Source organism: Acanthisitta chloris, unplaced genomic scaffold, assembly GCF_000695815.1.
Source record: "Acanthisitta chloris isolate BGI_N310 unplaced genomic scaffold, ASM69581v1 scaffold3217, whole genome shotgun sequence".
NCBI classification, from domain to species: domain Eukaryota; kingdom Metazoa; phylum Chordata; class Aves; order Passeriformes; family Acanthisittidae; genus Acanthisitta; species Acanthisitta chloris.
The window spans coordinates 69,987-87,181 of NW_008684123.1; the positions used below are offsets into that span (position 1 = coordinate 69,987).

The 17,195-nt window shown below is 40.2% G+C and overlaps 1 protein-coding gene across 1 annotated transcript; it reads left to right on the plus strand.

Annotated features, from left to right (window-relative positions):
- Window positions 1–5,907: 5,907 nt before the first annotated feature.
- Window positions 5,908–16,260, plus strand: LOC103806484 (alpha-1-antiproteinase F-like). Its single transcript, XM_009079179.1, has 4 exons — window positions 5,908–6,421; window positions 11,587–11,857; window positions 14,612–14,759; window positions 16,072–16,260. Exons 1-4 carry the CDS (start codon window positions 5,908–5,910, stop codon window positions 16,258–16,260), a joined length of 1,122 nt encoding a protein of 373 aa, XP_009077427.1.
- Window positions 16,261–17,195: the final 935 nt, after the last annotated feature.

Consider the following 17,195-nt stretch of genomic DNA (forward strand, 5'->3'; position numbering starts at 1 on the left):
ACCTTACTGTTTGCATAGGCTGCGCACTCTCCCCTATTATGTTTTCAGGAGAAAGTATTGCTAGGTCCAGAAAAGAACAACTTAATGTAAATTTGTTTTCAGTCCCTGTTGCCTCCCTCTGTAATTATGGTTATGAGGAAGTGCTTTAGTTTCAATGGGCCAACAAATTAAGAAATTCTTCCATCTCTTTGAAGATACATACACACCTGGTATCTGTGGTTTAGCATAGGCTAAGGAGAGGCTCTGGGGCCTTGTTTATGCAGTAGAGTTCCCTACTCATGCCACCGGTAGTTACTATATATAGCAAAGAGTGGAACCTTGCATAAACAAACCTCTTTCAACCTCTTTGCTCAAAGCAGATGTATTTACAGTAAATTTTGCCAACTGGGGCTTAAGTACCTATGAACAATTCAGTGCTAACTATGTAAGAGCCATAGGAAGGAACCTTTAGAAAAGCCCCTAATGTAAGTGAGGAAACTTCCTGTTCACTATCCATATCATATCTTCAACACATGCAACGTTATTTTGGAATATTCCTATCCTCAAAACTGAACAAAATGGCTGAATTATTATAAATCAGTATTCTGTTTTACTTAAGATGCAAATTTTTGTTTATGGTTGTTGAAGATTTTTCATAGAATACAGAAAACATACAGCTAGCTGGGTCAAGACCTGTTACCCTTTCCTTTACCTTCCTTCCTCTCATGGCTTGACACTGGGAACAGATGAAAGAAAAATTTGGATTTCCTTTAATATTAGTGTCCAGAGATTCACATTATTCATAGAAATTGATCCTATATTGATTTTCTCTGCTTTCTTTCCAATCATAGGGCAGGCTTTTCCATGTTCATCAACAGGCTTTCTCCTGCAAGTGTTCTGAGGTGTGGTCTAGGTGTGTTCAAATCTTAGTCATTCATCCGTCACCTTGTCATTAGTATGGCGTCTGTATTTAATTGGGCTTCCTTCCTTCCTTCATCAGAAATCGGGTTTTATATACCATGAAAACTGCAGCCCATTATTAAAAGTTAGCTCTAAGTGAGATTCTTGGCTCTTATTTATACAAGAAGCAGTGAAAATGATATCTCAAATACTCTTTCAGATGAGTTGTATGTGTGAAGAACATACTGTGTGTGAGTCCAGTATCCTGCCTCAAAGCCTTCTATTTCTCAAGTTTTAGGTCATAACTAACCTATTCAAAGTGGGTTTTTTTGCAATCTGTTGAGTCGTTTGATAGGTTGTAATCATCAGCAGCTTTCACTGGTTGCATCTTTGCCTCACAGAAAATGTTGTTATTGTGGCTAGTATTTCAATCATGCTTAGAAACAGCATCAAGATGAACACTCTGTGTTTTGTATAGTAAGGCTTGGCCCCTTCCCAAAAATGTTTGCATTTTGAAGGGAAAAAATGAGAAAATGAGCAAAAAAAAATATACTAGTTCTAGAAAATTATATGCTGTGCTCTGGTGGACACCAAGTTAACCATGAGCCAGCAGTAAACTCTTGGAGGAAATGCAGACAACGACACCAAGCTGAGTGGTGTGGTTGCCACACCTGAAGGACAGGATGCCATCCAGAGGGACCTGGACAAGCTTGAGAAGTGGGCTTATGGGAATCTCCTGAGGTTAAATAAGACCAAGTGCAAAGTGCTGCAGTTGGGTCAGGGTATCAGTACAAGCTGGGGCATGAAGAGTTTGAGAGCAGCCCTCCTGAGAAGGACTTGGGGGGGCTGGTGGATGAGAGGCTGGACATGAGCCAGCAATGTGCACTTGCAGCGGAGAAAGCCAATCATGCCCTGGGCTGCATCAAAAGGAGTGTGGCCAGCAGGTCCAGGGAGGTGATCCTGCCCCTCTACTCTGCTCTGGTGAGACTCCACCTGGAGTGCTGCATCCAGCTGTGGAATACCCAGCATAAGAAGGATGTGAACATGTCCAGACAAGGACTACAAAAATAATTAGAGGGCTGAGGCATCTCTCCTATGAAGAGAGGCTGAAAGAGTTGGAGTTGTTCAGCCTGGAAAAAAGGTGATGTAGGGGTGACTTAACTGCAGCCTTTTAATACCTAAAAGGTCCTACAGAAGAGCTGGAGAGGGACTTTTTATAATAGTAGGAGGTGGCAGGACAAGGGGAACTGATTCCATCTGAAAGAGGGTAGGTTTAGACTAGATATAAGGAAGAAAGTCTTCACCGTGAGGGTGGTCAGACACTGGAACAGGTTGTCCAGAGAAGTTATGGATGCTCCATCCCTGGAAGTGCTCAAGGTCAGATTGGATGGGGCTTTGAGAAACCTGGTATAGTGGAAGATGTCCCTGCCCAGGGCAGTGGGGTTGCAACTAGATGATCTTTAAGGTCCCTTCCAACCCAAACCATTCTGTGATTCTATGATTCCATAGTTCTATGTACTTGAGCTGCATTAAGAAGAGTATTGCCTGAAGGTCAAGCCAAGTGATTCTTCCTCTCTCCTCATCCTTGGTGTATGCATTTGGAGTGCTGCATCCAGTCATGGACTCCACAATGCAAGAAGGACATGTACTTACTGGAGTGACTCCAGTAAACTGGCACAATGGTGACTGAACAATGGCAGCATCTGACATATGAGGAGAGGCTGACAGAGCTGGAAATGTTTAGCCCAAAGTAAAAAAGGCCTGTAGAGATCTCAACAATTTGTATAAATACCTGAGTTTTAATGAGACAAGATAGCCTCTGCTCATTGACATCCAGTGTCAGGGCAAGGGGCAACAAGCACAAATTAAAATGCAATTCCATTTAAATGTAGAGAAAACATGTTTTAGTGTCAGTGTTGTCAAACACTGAAAATGAGAGATCACACAGAGAGATTGTGGAGCCTCCATTGTTGGAGGAATTCGAAGCCCAGCTGGACACCATCCTGAGCAACTCACTGTAGATGACTCTGCTTTGAGCAAGGGATTGAACTATGTAGTACCCAGAGTTCCCTTCTTCAATGCTTCTGGCATTCTGCACCCAGGAGTACAGCTAAGCACAGGTTGCCAGTCTGATGTGACCCAGCTGAACTTGGCACATGATCAGAGGGGCCCGCTCCCCACATCTCAGATCACAAGATAGTAAGCTGATCTAAGGACTTGCTCTATTTAACACCCATGTTTCTAGGCTTCCACCCTCTGTCCCCAGGCCATGCTTGTAACTGGGATCACCTGCATTCAGTGGCATCCCAGCCACATTCTTCTTGCCTGAGAACAGGGCCATGCAAGTAGCCCAGGAGTCACTATCACAGCTCTTGCTGCCAGTGGATTCCCCATCTGGGAGTGGATACTTAGGAACACACATGGCAGCATTCACTAATGTAGCAAAACAGTGTTTTAAACCCTGCACCTATTTGAATCATCACTGGCTTCACCTGGAGACAGTCAATCCCAATCATGGATATGCAGGAGACAAAGCAGCCTAGGTCACAAAAATTCAGATTGTCCCTGTGCATCAAGCCTTGCCCTCCTGCCTTAGTGGCAGCAATGCTGTAGTCGCTGGAAATTATCTTCAAGATACTACTCTGAAGTAATTACATCTGATGATTCTCTTGTTCATAAAACAGTAGATTTGGGCAACTGAGATCTGTATGAATGTTTGATATTAAGAAACAGCAAGTTCAATTTGAGGAAAATGGGTTTGAATCTAACCAGCATGATCAGATAGTCATGAATAATAAAAAGTCACGTGTGAAACATATTCAGTAAAGTTAAGTGTCCAGTAAAACTAGTTTCGACATCATACTAATCTCTAAAATTATAATGTATGAGTCAGCCCTTAGATGATCTTAACCTTTACTAGAGGATACCCTGCTTTGTGTTCAGCAGCATAAACAACTGAGCAAGGACCTGTGCAGACCTGGCGAATACAACAGGACCCTTTTGGCTGTACTGTAAGTAATGCAGTTTTTTTTCCTGTGGAAAATTTTTTGAACATTATATGCAGGACAACAGTTTTTGAATAATCAATTCAGAAATTATCCTGTTCATATTCAAGTTTTTTATTGTTTTAGTGAGGTTTGGGGGGGATTTAAAATAAAAAAATAAGTTCTCTGTGAGATAACATGTTTATATGGCATAACTCTCCTTAGGAAAACTGCATTTCTAAATGTTTTAAATGAAGCAAATTGAGAGCAATAACAAATGTAGGACATGAAATGAAATGGAAGTGGAGACTTAAGGATTGGTCTCTAAAGCATCTAGAGAGTTTGAAAAAAAAAGAAACTGTGGCTAAAATAATTAGAGTAAGAGTGATGGTGGAAATCAAAGAACTTATATTGAAATGTGTTCTAGATATGCAAGTGAACTGTCTGAAAGTGGTTTGTCATGGGCTTCAGGCCCTTCATAACAACAGTAGTATTTCTATGTCCTCCACATTCAAAGTGGAGGACATAAGGAATTAAGGAATATTTAGGGCATCTATTAATAAAGCAGAGGTCAACATTCTGAGTTCACTGGGTTTGGAGAAGTGAGAGGCTTGAAAGTGGAGAACACAAATGTGGGGTCATGGTGGAAGCTGATAAGGGTTCAATGATTTTCCAAGGCAGAGTCTGCATTTCTCAGTGAAAGTCAGAAACCTAAGATATTTTTCCCCTTTGAAAATCCTTACATTTTCCTCTAGACAATACTTTTGTTTTATGAAGGTTTCTGTAGGTAAAATGGTCACATACCACAGGAGAATGTTCTGGATTTCCAGACATTCCACAACTTTATTTTCTTTTTCCATGTTGACAAAAGTTATTGATCCAGTTGTGATACATTATTAATTTCTAGAGGTAAAAGTATTGCCACAGATGTGGAATGAATGGTTTCCATGCTGCTCTGGAAAAGACTTTCCTGCTCTATTGGTGTTTTTTAGTATCTTTGTTCCTCCAGAATTCACTCATTCTTCTTCATCTTTAAACATTACAGCCTTCACTGCCAAAATCTCACTTTTCTATCTTTCTGATGATAAAAGACCATGATTGTTCTAGTATTTCCTCTGCTTTTTCTTTTATTTTTAGGTGATTCGTTTTGGTCACTGGGCTAGACATGCCTTTACATGCAGCAGGCACACTTGTTTCCATTTGCTATTCTGTGTACATACTCATTTTCCCTTTCTTAATAAGTAGCACTGTATTTCCAGGGTCTTAATAACATCCTAATCGCTATTTCCCTCTTTTGTTAGTTATGTGGAAGGTTTCTTTCCAGTTGTGCTCAGTTGTTCAAGCTTTATGAAATGGCTGTAAATGTTCAGCGCTTCCTCATTAACAAGTGCATTTACTTTCTCTTTGGTGCCTGCCTATGTGATTACATGCAGCCCATTCAAAAATGCACAATATTTTAACTTTCACAATGGAGGAATATTGTGCCTTTCTTCTGCTTTGATTTTTCATCAGTTAAATTTTCAAATTTGACTGATTATTCCTGACTGGCTCCCTTACTTTCTGCTCTGTAGGCCTGTACTTTTGATATACAGTTCTTTATCACTTAAAGCCACATTGTTTTTTCCAATGTTATCTTTTTAGTTTCAAAGGGACTGTAGCCTAACTTTAATGAGGGCGTCTTTGGTATTACCTCATCTCTCTTTGACTTTAATTTTATTATTACATAACCTCTTCAGTAGGTTGAGTAATTTTCCAGAGTCTGCTTCCTTGAAATAGAAAGCTAGTATCCCTCCATTCAAGTGTCTTGAAGTCACTGGTACTAAGATAACTCTGTATAGTGAAGGGGTTGATGTATTGCTAAATACAAGGTGGAAAGGTTTGTAAGCCAAATGTCATTTTTGTTCTATTACAGAGTCATAGAAACATGAAGATGTTGTTTTTCCTGTGTCTTTTACTTGTTGGAATTAATTCCAACAGTTACTGCTATGAGCCTAATCAGCAAGGGGTAAGAAACCAGAATGAAAGACGCCAAGAAAACCAAAACATGCCATGGCAGAGTGTAAGGAACAGTGTCTGTCAATTTGCATGTTGTTTCTACAAAGAGATTTCTTCTCGTGAAAACAGTCGGAATGTTTTCTTCTCTCCTTTGAGCATCTCTACTGCCTTTGCAATGCTGACTCTGGGTGCCAGGTCAGACACCCTGACACAGATTCTTAGGGTCCTTAGCTTTAACCCACGTCAGATTTCTGAAAATGAAATACATGAAGGTTATCGTCAACTCATGCAAATGGTAAACAGAAAGAATGGGGGGTTACAGCTGAACATGGGAAATGTTCTGTTTGTGCTTGACCGACTGAAGCCACAAGATAAATTTTTAAATAATCTCAGAAACTTCTATGAAGGAGAAGCTTATCCTATGAACTTCAAGAAGGCTGATCAAGCTCAGCAAAGGATCAATCAATATGTAGCAGAAAGAACAAATGGGAAAATCAAGGACCTCGTAAATAACCTTGATCCACTTACTGAAATTCTTCTTATTAGCTATATTTATTTTAACGGTAAGATATACATATCACAACCTTCTATTTCATAAATTGTTTCCTCAGGTCAGTCTTGGACTTCATCACCTTTTTTTGCAATATGGTTTTGCGGATGGACTCATATCTTATTTTCTTTTGGTCCTCACTTACACTTAATTACAAACAAAGCTATTGGAAATTATCTTCTGCTTGACACTGATGATAAATCCTAGTAAAATATATGGCAAATTTTTCCATATCTTTTAATATATAAATTTCTATGCTGAAGATGAAATATACATTGCAGAATACCTTTCTAGTCAGTAAAGCCTCTAAAGTCCTGTACAACCTAGTGAGGTTCAAGCACTTTCTTAAATGCTTTGCTGGCTAGGAATGATTTGAAATCCACTTCAGCTGATTTTTTTTTTCAGCAAGTTCAGAGTTAAATTCAAAGAACACTGTTAAAGTAAAACTTAGTATCTTACCAAACAGAAAATACCTACTCAGAATACCTTTCTAGTCAGTAAAGCCTCTAAAGTCCTGTACAACCTAGTGAGGTTCAAGCACTTTCTTAAATGCTTTGCTGGCTAGGAATGATTTGAAATCCACTTCAGCTGATTTTTTTTTTCAGCAAGTTCAGAGTTAAATTCAAAGAACACTGTTAAAGTAAAACTTAGTATCTTACCAAACAGAAAATACCTACTCCATAGTTTTGCCATTACTGAGCATGTTCTTGTATCCAAAACTAAACATGCAACAATAGCTTTAGTTTCACACTCATGCTCTCCTTATTTTTTTACTAACTATACCTTTGCCAATAGTATGTCTGTAGTCCTGATGTGTCTAGAGGCATAGGTTTAAACCTTTTTTTTTTGATTTGCAGATTCTAATATTTTCCAGTGAAGAGATGGACCCACCAGTATCAAATACAAGCCTATTGACAAAAAGCTTGTTTTTCTTAATTAACTTGTGCAGTCTGCTTAGATACAATCTACAGATCTTCCCAGAGCTATTCAGACTGCTGATCTAATGAGAAGAAGAGGATCAAGGCTGTAAGGCTCAATCAGTGGTCTAATAACAGATATTGCATCTTCTTTCAAACCTGCTCTCTCTTGCTATTTGTATGCTGAAAACAAAACAATGGTACTCAGAAAAATAATATTCCATAATGTATTTGATGAAAATATCATCAAGCTTTTTAGTTGAAATGGGGATGATGTATTAGAGATTCTATTTTTTAAAAAGATATGTTGTTCTTTTAAAACTGTTAACCTGGATGCTTCCAGTCTCCAATATAAGGCTTCTCCTGAAAGAAATGAAGAGCCATATTTCTGGTTTGTTTTGCTTTTCATCTGTGTCTCTGCTCCTTGTATTAATCTTTGAAGATTTGGCAACACCTACATGGAGCTGATTGAAATACAGATAACTGATATTTCTTAATTCTCTTGAAAGCATATCTGTTTGTCTGAAATAATGTTTTCAAGATAGACTTTTACTGAGCATCAGGCTCATCTTTCAAAAATGGTAAAAAACCCTATTGATTTTTCTTTTCCTGAAAGGTGTTTGCAGAAGGAGCAATTTAGTAGCACAATGGGGACAAAAGCCTGAGAAACCTGGTATTAAGAAACCTTGTATTACAGTTAACTTTCACATGTTCTAAAAATAAGGTGTTTTTTTAAAAATCAGATGTTTTCTAACTGAAATGGTTTCCCAGCTCCACCAAAGGTGATGGACTTTCAGTTTTTGCTCCTCAATTTGAAAGAAAGTAGATTAAGAATAACATTAATAACAATAATATAACAACAATTTTTTATATTGAAACTGAGAGGGGGTTAACAATCTAAAGGCTGGGATTAATCTGGAGAGGATCTCTAAAGCTCAGTCAGCTCTATAAGTCTGTACTTCTAGGCTCTTGTCCACTGTTTATGCATTACAACCTTCCTTGCACGGTATTGTAACTCTCCTCCCTCTTTTTATCTGCTGTAGTGTAGTACAGAAGTCCTTCTCTAAGGACAAAAGTCTATCAATATTTTCCTGGCTCTCAGCCAGTAGGCATTTTATTCCACTATATTACAGCCATCCCTTATCAAGCATACCTCAAAGTTAATTTTTCCTCTTGACCACTATGAAGCATCTGAGAAAGGTGCCATCCCTAGAAAGTAGACCCCTAAGGTAGTAGTGAGCATAGGGATAGGAGTTTCCTTGAAATAGAAGGAAAGTATTAGTGAATATCATCTCTGTGTCATAAATGACTATCATGGTTCATGTTGGAAGGGACCTTAAAGATCATCAGGTTCCAATCCCCTGCCATGGACAAGGACATCTTCCACTTTGTTCAAAGACCCATCCAACCTGGCCTTGATCACCTCCAGGGATGGAGCATATAAAACTTCTCTGGGCAACCTGTTCTTGTGTCTCACCACTGTCATAGTGAAGAATTTCTTCCTTATAGCTAATATAAATCTGCCTCTTTCAGTTTAAAGTCATTCCCCTTTGTCCTATTACTATCTGCCTGTGTAAAAATTCTCTCCCCATCTAATTTTTATAGGCCCCCTTTAGGTACCGGAAGGGGCTCTAAGGTCTCCCCACAGCCTTCTCTTCTCCAGGCTGAACAACCCCGACATTCTCAGCCTGTTTTCATAGGAGAGGTGCTCCAGCCTCTGATCATCTTCATGACACAGACCTGGAGTTGCTCCAACAGGCCCATATCCTTCCTGTGTTGGAGATCCTGGAGCTAAAGGCAGTACTTCAGGTGGGATCTCACCAGATTGGAGCAGAGGAGAAGAATCACTACCTTCAACCTGCTGGTCACTCTGCTTTTGACATAGCCCAGAATATGGTTGACTTTCTGGGCTGTGAGTATGTGTTGCTGGGTCATGTTGAGTTTCTCATCGACCAACACCCCAAATCCTTCTCCTGGGGGTGTGCTCTCAACTCAGCCCTTCTCCACCCAGCCTGTATTTGTGCTTGAGATTGCCCCAACCCACATGTAGGACCTTGCACTTGGCCTTGTTGAACTCATGAGGATCCAATGGGGCCACCTCTCAAGCCTGTCATGCTCCCCCTGGATGGCCTCCCTTCCTTCCAGCATGTTGACTGCACCACAGAACTTGGTGTTGACAAACCTGCTGAGGGTGCATTCAGTCCCAGTGTTTGTGTCACCAACAAAAATGTTGAACAGCACTGGTCCTAACACCGAACCCTGAGGAATGCCACCTACCACCGGTCTTGTCTTGGACATCAAGCCATTGGCTGCAACCCTTCAGATGTGACCGTACAGCCAGTTCGTATCCACTGAGCAGATCTTCTGTCAAATCCATCTCTCCAGTTTAGACATGAGGATGCCATGCGGGACAGTGTCAAATGCTTTACACAGCTCCAGGTAGATGACATCAATTACTCTTTTTTTAGAACAATTTGCCCTTAGTGAATCAGTGTTGTTAGTCACCAATCACTTCTTAATTGTCCACGTGTATTAGCATAGTTTCCAGGAGAATCTGCTCCATGATCTTGCCATGTCAGGTGAGACTGACTGGTGGTTCTCTGGCTCTCTGGGTATTTTTGCTTTTTAAAAGTAAGGGCTATGGTTCCCCTTTTCCAGTCAGTGGGAACTTCCTGGACTACCACAGCTTCTCAAATATGATGGATAGTGGCTTTGCCACCTCATCCAACATTTCCCCCAGGAGCTTCAGGTACATTTCATCAGGTGCCATGGACATCTGCTTCTTCAGGTTCCTTAGATGGTCTTGAACCTGATCTTCTCCTACAGTGGGAAGTTCTTAATTCTCCCAGTCCCTGCCTGTGCCTTCTGTGACTTGGGTGGTGTGCCTGGAGCACTTGCCAATGAAGACTAAGGCAAAAACCATCATTGAGTACCTCGACCTTCTACAGATTAACCAGGTTTCATTTTTCCTTCTGGAGAGGGCCCACATTTTCCCTAGTCTTTGTTTTATCATCATTATAACTATAGAAGCTTTTCTTATTTCCCTCCATGTCCCTGGCCATATTTAATGATATCACACGTCTAACTCTCCTAACCTAATCCCTGGCCCCTCTGAAAACCTCTTTCTATATCTCCCAGTTTACCTGTCTTTGCTTTCACCCTCTGCAGAATACTTGTTTGTCTTCGAGTTTGTCCAGGATCATCTTGTTCATTCTTGCAGGACTCCTGGCATTTTTGCCTGGCTTCCTCTTTGCTGGGATGCATCACTTCTGTGCTTGGAGGAGGAGATTCTTGAGTATTTATAGAATCATAGAATCTTTAAAGTTGGAAAAGATCTCCAAGATCATTGAGTCCAATCTTTGACCAACACCACTATGCCCACTAAACCATAACACTAAGTGTCACGTCCAGTCATTTCTTGAACTCTTCCAGGTATGGTGAGTCCACCATGTCCCTGACCAGCATGTTCAAATGCTTGACAAGCCTTTCAGTGAAGAAATTCTTCCTGATGTCGAACCTGAATTTCACCTGGAACTACTTGAGGCCATTTCCTCTTATCCTAGTGCTAATTGCATTGGAGAAGAGGCTGACCCCCACTTCACTACAACCTCCTTTCAGGTAGTTGTACAGAGCATGTCAATGTAGACAGTTTCCCCTTGACTAAGTGAGGAGCCTTTGGAAATTTCATATTGTGAAGATGACAGTGGTAAAAGTTTCTGATATTGTTATGTTTTCTTTCTTAACCCAGAGGTCTGGTAGAATTAAGCTGTTCTTGACTTTATTTGTCATCAGCCAAAGTGAGATACCTTCTCTCTGCAACTAACCCAGATCCCTTAATTTCTCTGGAGAATTTATACCTCATGTCACCTTCCACAAATCTATTTTGTTCTGGGAATAAGGAAAGGAGAGAATCTTCTTCTGAGCTCAGTTAAAGGCTGCATCATATGAGGCTCCTTAAAACTGTTGTCACATAGTAAAACTGCAAGGTAGAACACTTGATACCTCATCTAGATGAAGGATTTTGCAACCTACTGTAAGATCTGAAGGAGGGGTTTTTTTTACATCACACTCTACCTACTGTGTGTTGCTATTGAATTATTCTGAGGATTCAGTAAGATCAAGTGATCATTGCAAACTGGTTGGTCTTTGAAGCTGAAACAACTGTACCAGTTTCTGTCATCTAAGAATGTGTCCTATGGCAATATGTCCTATGGTTTCATGTCCTCAAAATATCCTGTAACTCTGTCTCTTATATTTCAAGCTGAATGGGAAAAACCTTTTGATCCAAAATACACTAAAAGGAGCAAATTCTTTGTGGATGGGAACAAGGCTGTTGAAGTCCCGATGATGTTTGGAATGGGCCTGTTCAAGCATGGCTATGATGAGCAGCTGTCTTCTACTGTGGTGCAAATGGATTACAAAGGAGGTGCTTCAGCATTTTTTATTCTGCCTGATCAAGGAAGAATGAGGAAGCTGGATAAAAGATTGTCTTGTGAACGTATGTCAAGGTGGAGGACATTAGTCACAAAAAGGTAAAATTCTATAGTTCTTGGTTCAGATGGTATGCAAGGAAACAAATGTGTTGGGCTATGACAAAATCAGGATAACATTTTTAGTTCAGTTAATAACCTATAGAAGAATTCCCACTGACTAAAGTTGAATCTGGCTCCCTGGTGTCCCTGTGTTTTCACATTCAGTACTGCATGCACTGAAAACCTTCACAGCTTTAGGACTCTTGCCATTTCTGCATTTTGTTTCCTATCTTCAACTCCCAATAAGCTCCAGTTTTTGGACTTTGACCTCTTGTCACTTTTTTGGGGGGAGGAGGTCTGCTGCCTTCTCCTATTTGCAAGTTAATTTCTAGTACTTCACCTCTTTTTTCTTGTATCTTTGTCCTTTTCTGCCTATTAAAATTGCAATAATTGCACAGTTAATGCTGAAATAAAGTTGGCAATTGTGAGGGCAAAGCTCAATGCCAGTATGGAGCAGCTGGCACATTGCAGAGCAACTGTGTCCAGGCTCTCTGAGAACTTTAGAAGGAAAAATGACACTCATTTCAAGGTAACTTTGAGTAGAAGGCAGAAAGATTATATGCTTTCTAAAAACAATTTTAGCCTTTCTTTACTTAGTGTCATGTATAGTAGTAGCCTTTCATGGGACAAAATATGTGCACAAGCATAGAGGCAACATTTCTATAGTATCAAGCCCTTGTGTTCATTCATGAATTTGGTGTGTCAAGTTAGTGATCTTCACACTTACACATTTTGGATGATCCCTTCTCAAGACAAAAATTACATCCTAATACAGAAACCCCAAACCAGTGTCATGCTCTTAACTCTAATTCGTTGTTAAACCTTAAGATTTAACAATAAATAAATTATTTTCTTTTTATTTGAAAAAAAATCCCAGGAAAAAGTATGTAATTCTCTGTGCACCTTTACAGTTTTGAAGCTTCTGGGAGCAGCTATGTGGATTGTTACTGTAGGGCAAAAAACTGATGAATCAAGAGACTTCCATATAATTTTGTCAAAGAAACATGATTGCCTTGAAAACGATTAGAAAAGCAATAAATACAATTGAGGGTACTTATATTTCCATCTCCGTCTTATGATATGAAAAAGCATCACTGTCAAAGATGAGTTTGTTTCGTGCTGCTCCCCATTTGTCATCATGACCATTCTCTCTTGCAAATTAATGGAACAATCTCCTCCTTTTCCCTCTGGTTTTCAAAGCAACTTCCTGCCTCTGCTATTATTTGGAACCTCTGGGAGGTCTAATTAAATGAATTTGAAGTAGGATATGGAATGTTTTAAGGTCTGTGGGCATGTTATGTTGGTCTCTGTTTCTCTGTCTGCAAACAAATGTTGATATGAGTTGCAGAATTATTGTGAGGGACATGTTTCATTACTGTTGGCTGCTGAACAGGGTAGAGTATCAAAATATTACCAGTACAGGCAACTGAGGTATATTTAATGGCTGGACTGTGGAGAAAACATCACTTTCACTTCTGCAAAGTGCATCCCAGTGCTTCCTTCCTGGTTGCATTGTTAACTGTGTGTCTATGGCTTTCCCTTTCCCCCATATTAAAAGCAAGTGGGGGCTCATGAAGGAGTGTCTTTACACAGCAGCAAGACAGACAATTCAACGATAGTTGCGTCCTCATTTGGGACAGCAATCAGCACAGACTGAAATTAGGCAGAAGTAAAAGGTCAGCAACCTGTTATCAATGCACTGGTACTCTCATTTTTGAGTACCAGCCAGATTTGGCATTAGATGCTGTGCAGCACTGGAGATAATGGGTGGGCCCTTTCATTCCCACTTGTCCACTGGATGGCTTGTTCTTTGCCTAGTGTTATTAAGTGCCCCACATCTCCCTGACCTAGAGCCCTGGAGAGTTGTCCTGGTTTCTCACCAGAAGACAGTACCCAGCGTCAGGACTATCACTAACCTCTGTTTCTTTTTGCTGCTTCTAGCTGTAAATGTTGGGTGAAACCTTTGAAAAGTAATTGTTGGATCCTTATGGAAAGAGCAAGGAATAAATGGGTCAGAAGTGTTGAGCTGTGGTTAATTTATGGAAAGCAGCTAAGTAGTTACTTAAAAATGAATGAATCAGACATTGAGCTTGACATAGAAAAATAATTATCTATTGATTAACTATATTATGTCAATGTGTTTTTATTTTTTACTTTGTTATCCATTCCACCACTACCAACTCTTGTCCTGCTTCTTTGGTATATATTTTTGTTTTCTCTGTCCTGATTTATATGATAAATCCACAAGGCCAACTCTTTTTTCCCCCCAGAGTAACCCATGAACGTAGACGTGTGGGATATTTTTTGGTGCTCAGCCCGAGGCACCTAAAGGAGCAATTTTATCACAAGGTGAATCCTCTGCATCCTCAGTAATGGGACATGACGAAGATGCTTCCAGCAGATAGCACAAAAGATCACTAACTTCTGAAAATGTTAGATAAAGCTAGGGAGGTAGAGCTATAACATTGTGCTGAATGATCACTGGCTCAGTCTCACTGTTCATTTGTTGGCTTACTGTAGACTGTTAGCCAGCAATCTCCAACCCTGTCCTCTCAACCAGCCTTCCAGCATTGTTATAAACCTTCTTTTCTTCTCCCCAAATGAATGTCAATGTATGCAGCCTATGTAGGCTAGAGAGAGCCTGCAGACAAAATATCTTTAAAGAGAAAACAAAATTCTTCTGTTGTGAGTCTATGTTATTCTGTGATACCTCATGAAATGTTTCACCATATCCTTGAATTTCTTTTCTGGCAGCTCAGTAAATTTGTATCTTCCAAAATTCACTCTTTATGGGACATATGACCTGAAAGAGATCTTATATAGAATGGGCATTATGGATTTATTCACTGATAAGGCTGACCTGTCTGGGATCACTGGGCAGCCCCAGCACAGGATTTCCCAGGTAAGTCATACTGCTTTTTGTTTTATGGTTACCGATACTTGCATCACATTCTGTATAACTATTCATGATGCAAAAGTCACGTAAAGAGGCTTTGCTTCACATGAAAGGGCTGCTGTTGGCGTGCAGAGTATTTATGCTCTAAGAGCAATTGGGTTGGAGCAGGTTATATGTCTGCAATTTTTTAGTCTAAAAGGCCATTTTGACCTGAATGAGGCAACTTTATAAAACAGGTTAGACCAAATTGTCATCTATCCACACCTAGGTACCTTCCTGCAGCATGTGCAGTGCCACGATGCCTAAGTGCCACATGCCTAAGTGCTACATCCAGACGAGACTGGATGTGACACTTAGTGCCATGGTCTAGTAAGGACGGTAGTGTTGGACTTGATGATCTTTGAGGTCTCTTCCAACCGGATTGATTCTATGATTCTATGTTGTTACAGTCACTATGTTGCTGCTTCTGTTCATGTCTGCCTTCTTTAGCCTGTTTGTGGGCAAGTAGAGAGCTGTAGGATGTATCACTTCTTGCGTTTTATGGAGGGGAGGGAAGAGGAAAAGCTCTGCTTGATTTTAAACTGTTGACAGGAAAGGAAAATGTAGTTATTATAAACATTTGACTTCAAGCCTATGAGCAATGACCCTTATTAGTGCCAGGCCCAGGCAAAAGCTAGAGATAAGTTATACTTCAATAGAGTTTAAAGGTGACAATCAGTGCAAATTTCATTGTTTAATATGGAGAAACAACTGCCCTCATGACCTTAGGCAGGCATTAGTGAATCAGGATCTGTCAATGTCTTGATTTTTCAAGGTAAATCTTATGTTTGTCTACTCTAGCCCTCCATTTTCGGCCCTTCTCCTTTGCTCCCATTTTTCCCAAGACATGAAGGACCACAGGAAACAGGATTTCAGAATGCTATTCATTGTACTAATCTGCATGTTATTTCTTCAACTATGTGAACTTTTAACAGACAGTTAAATATGATCTTACTCTCTTAAAATTTTGTCTAGCTGTACAGATCTCCATGAGTGGGTACAGGGAATAAGAAAAGAAACAAAGCAAATGTTTTCAATAGCAGGGACATACCACTCCACTGGAGATGAACTTTTCCTCTCTGGGGCCAGAAAGCTATGCTGCATGTAGCTTGCTGATTTTTTTTCCCCCAGCTTTGCTGTCTTTATGTAGTGGACTCACACCTGTCCATCTGATGCTTGTTTCTTACTAATAACTTCTTCAGGCACTTTTCACTCACATGCTTATTTAGGTGAGTAGTTTTGTACCCCCTTGACATGTAACATGTCTGTTTCTTTGCAGGCTATTCATAAGGCTGTGATAAAGGTGGATGAGACTGGTACCGAAGCAGCAGCTGCCACAGGCATGGAGATTGTGCCTATGTCTGTTCCAGCTACCATTAGATTCAACAGGCCCTTCTTAATGGTCATAACTTTGGAGAACAATATACTCTTCATGGGGAAAATTGTGAACCCTCTGAAAAAAGATTAAGTTCATGTACATATTAGGTATGTGGTGATCACCACTCTTAAATCAAGTGTTTGACCCAATGAGTATGGCATGGCTACAGAGGGGCTCTCCACCTCTTAACTGATGTTATTCACTGTGTTTTGTAGATGAGACTCTTCATCAATTTAAGTTGTCATAACTGCATGTTTGTTTGGGCCTTGCTTTTTTTTTTTTTTTTTTTTTTTTTTTTAAGAAGGTTGCATTCAGGCAGAATTGTCATTAGCTCTGGGTTAAAATAGGCCTGTGTGATACTGACAGCATAGTTACATCTTCTAGAAGGGAAGATGAGTAGCATGTGGGTGGAGAGGGTTGTGTAAGACTGCTTCTTCCCTTATGCCTGCCTTCTCACCATTTTTTTTTGCGCTGACTGACAAATGGGTACAAGTTGTGTCCCTTTAATATTTGTGTCCATTCTCCTACCAACATGAAGTTCATAACTAGCATAGACCTTAACATGCATAAGGCTTACTACCTTGCATAGTACCTTTGTTGAACAGTGAGTTTATTACATCCTTGCCTTTCAGCTGTTGTCCCAGCTTGGCTGATGCAAAGGGGTCTCAAAGAAGGTGTGTTTTTCCCCTGCAGATATATACTGGCCTGTCCACTGTTTCTGTGAAATGTACAGTCCAGAATTATTCCAGGGAAAACTTTAGAGGTTCTAAGAATTTGGCATATGCAGAGGTAGGTCAGATCTCTACAGTTCAGTGCCCTGGAGCCAGCCTTTGTGAATCAGATATACAGCTCAGAGCAGCCAGAAGACAACTTCTAGCCTCAGCCTGCACCTAAATTAGCTTCTAGAGGTCCCCAAGCAGCAGGAAGCACAAGCCACCTCCTCCTGGTGCCAGTGTCTGTACCATTACTGTCTGGACCTGGGAGATTACCCATGGTAGTAAGCACCATTCCAGTATTGTTTGTAG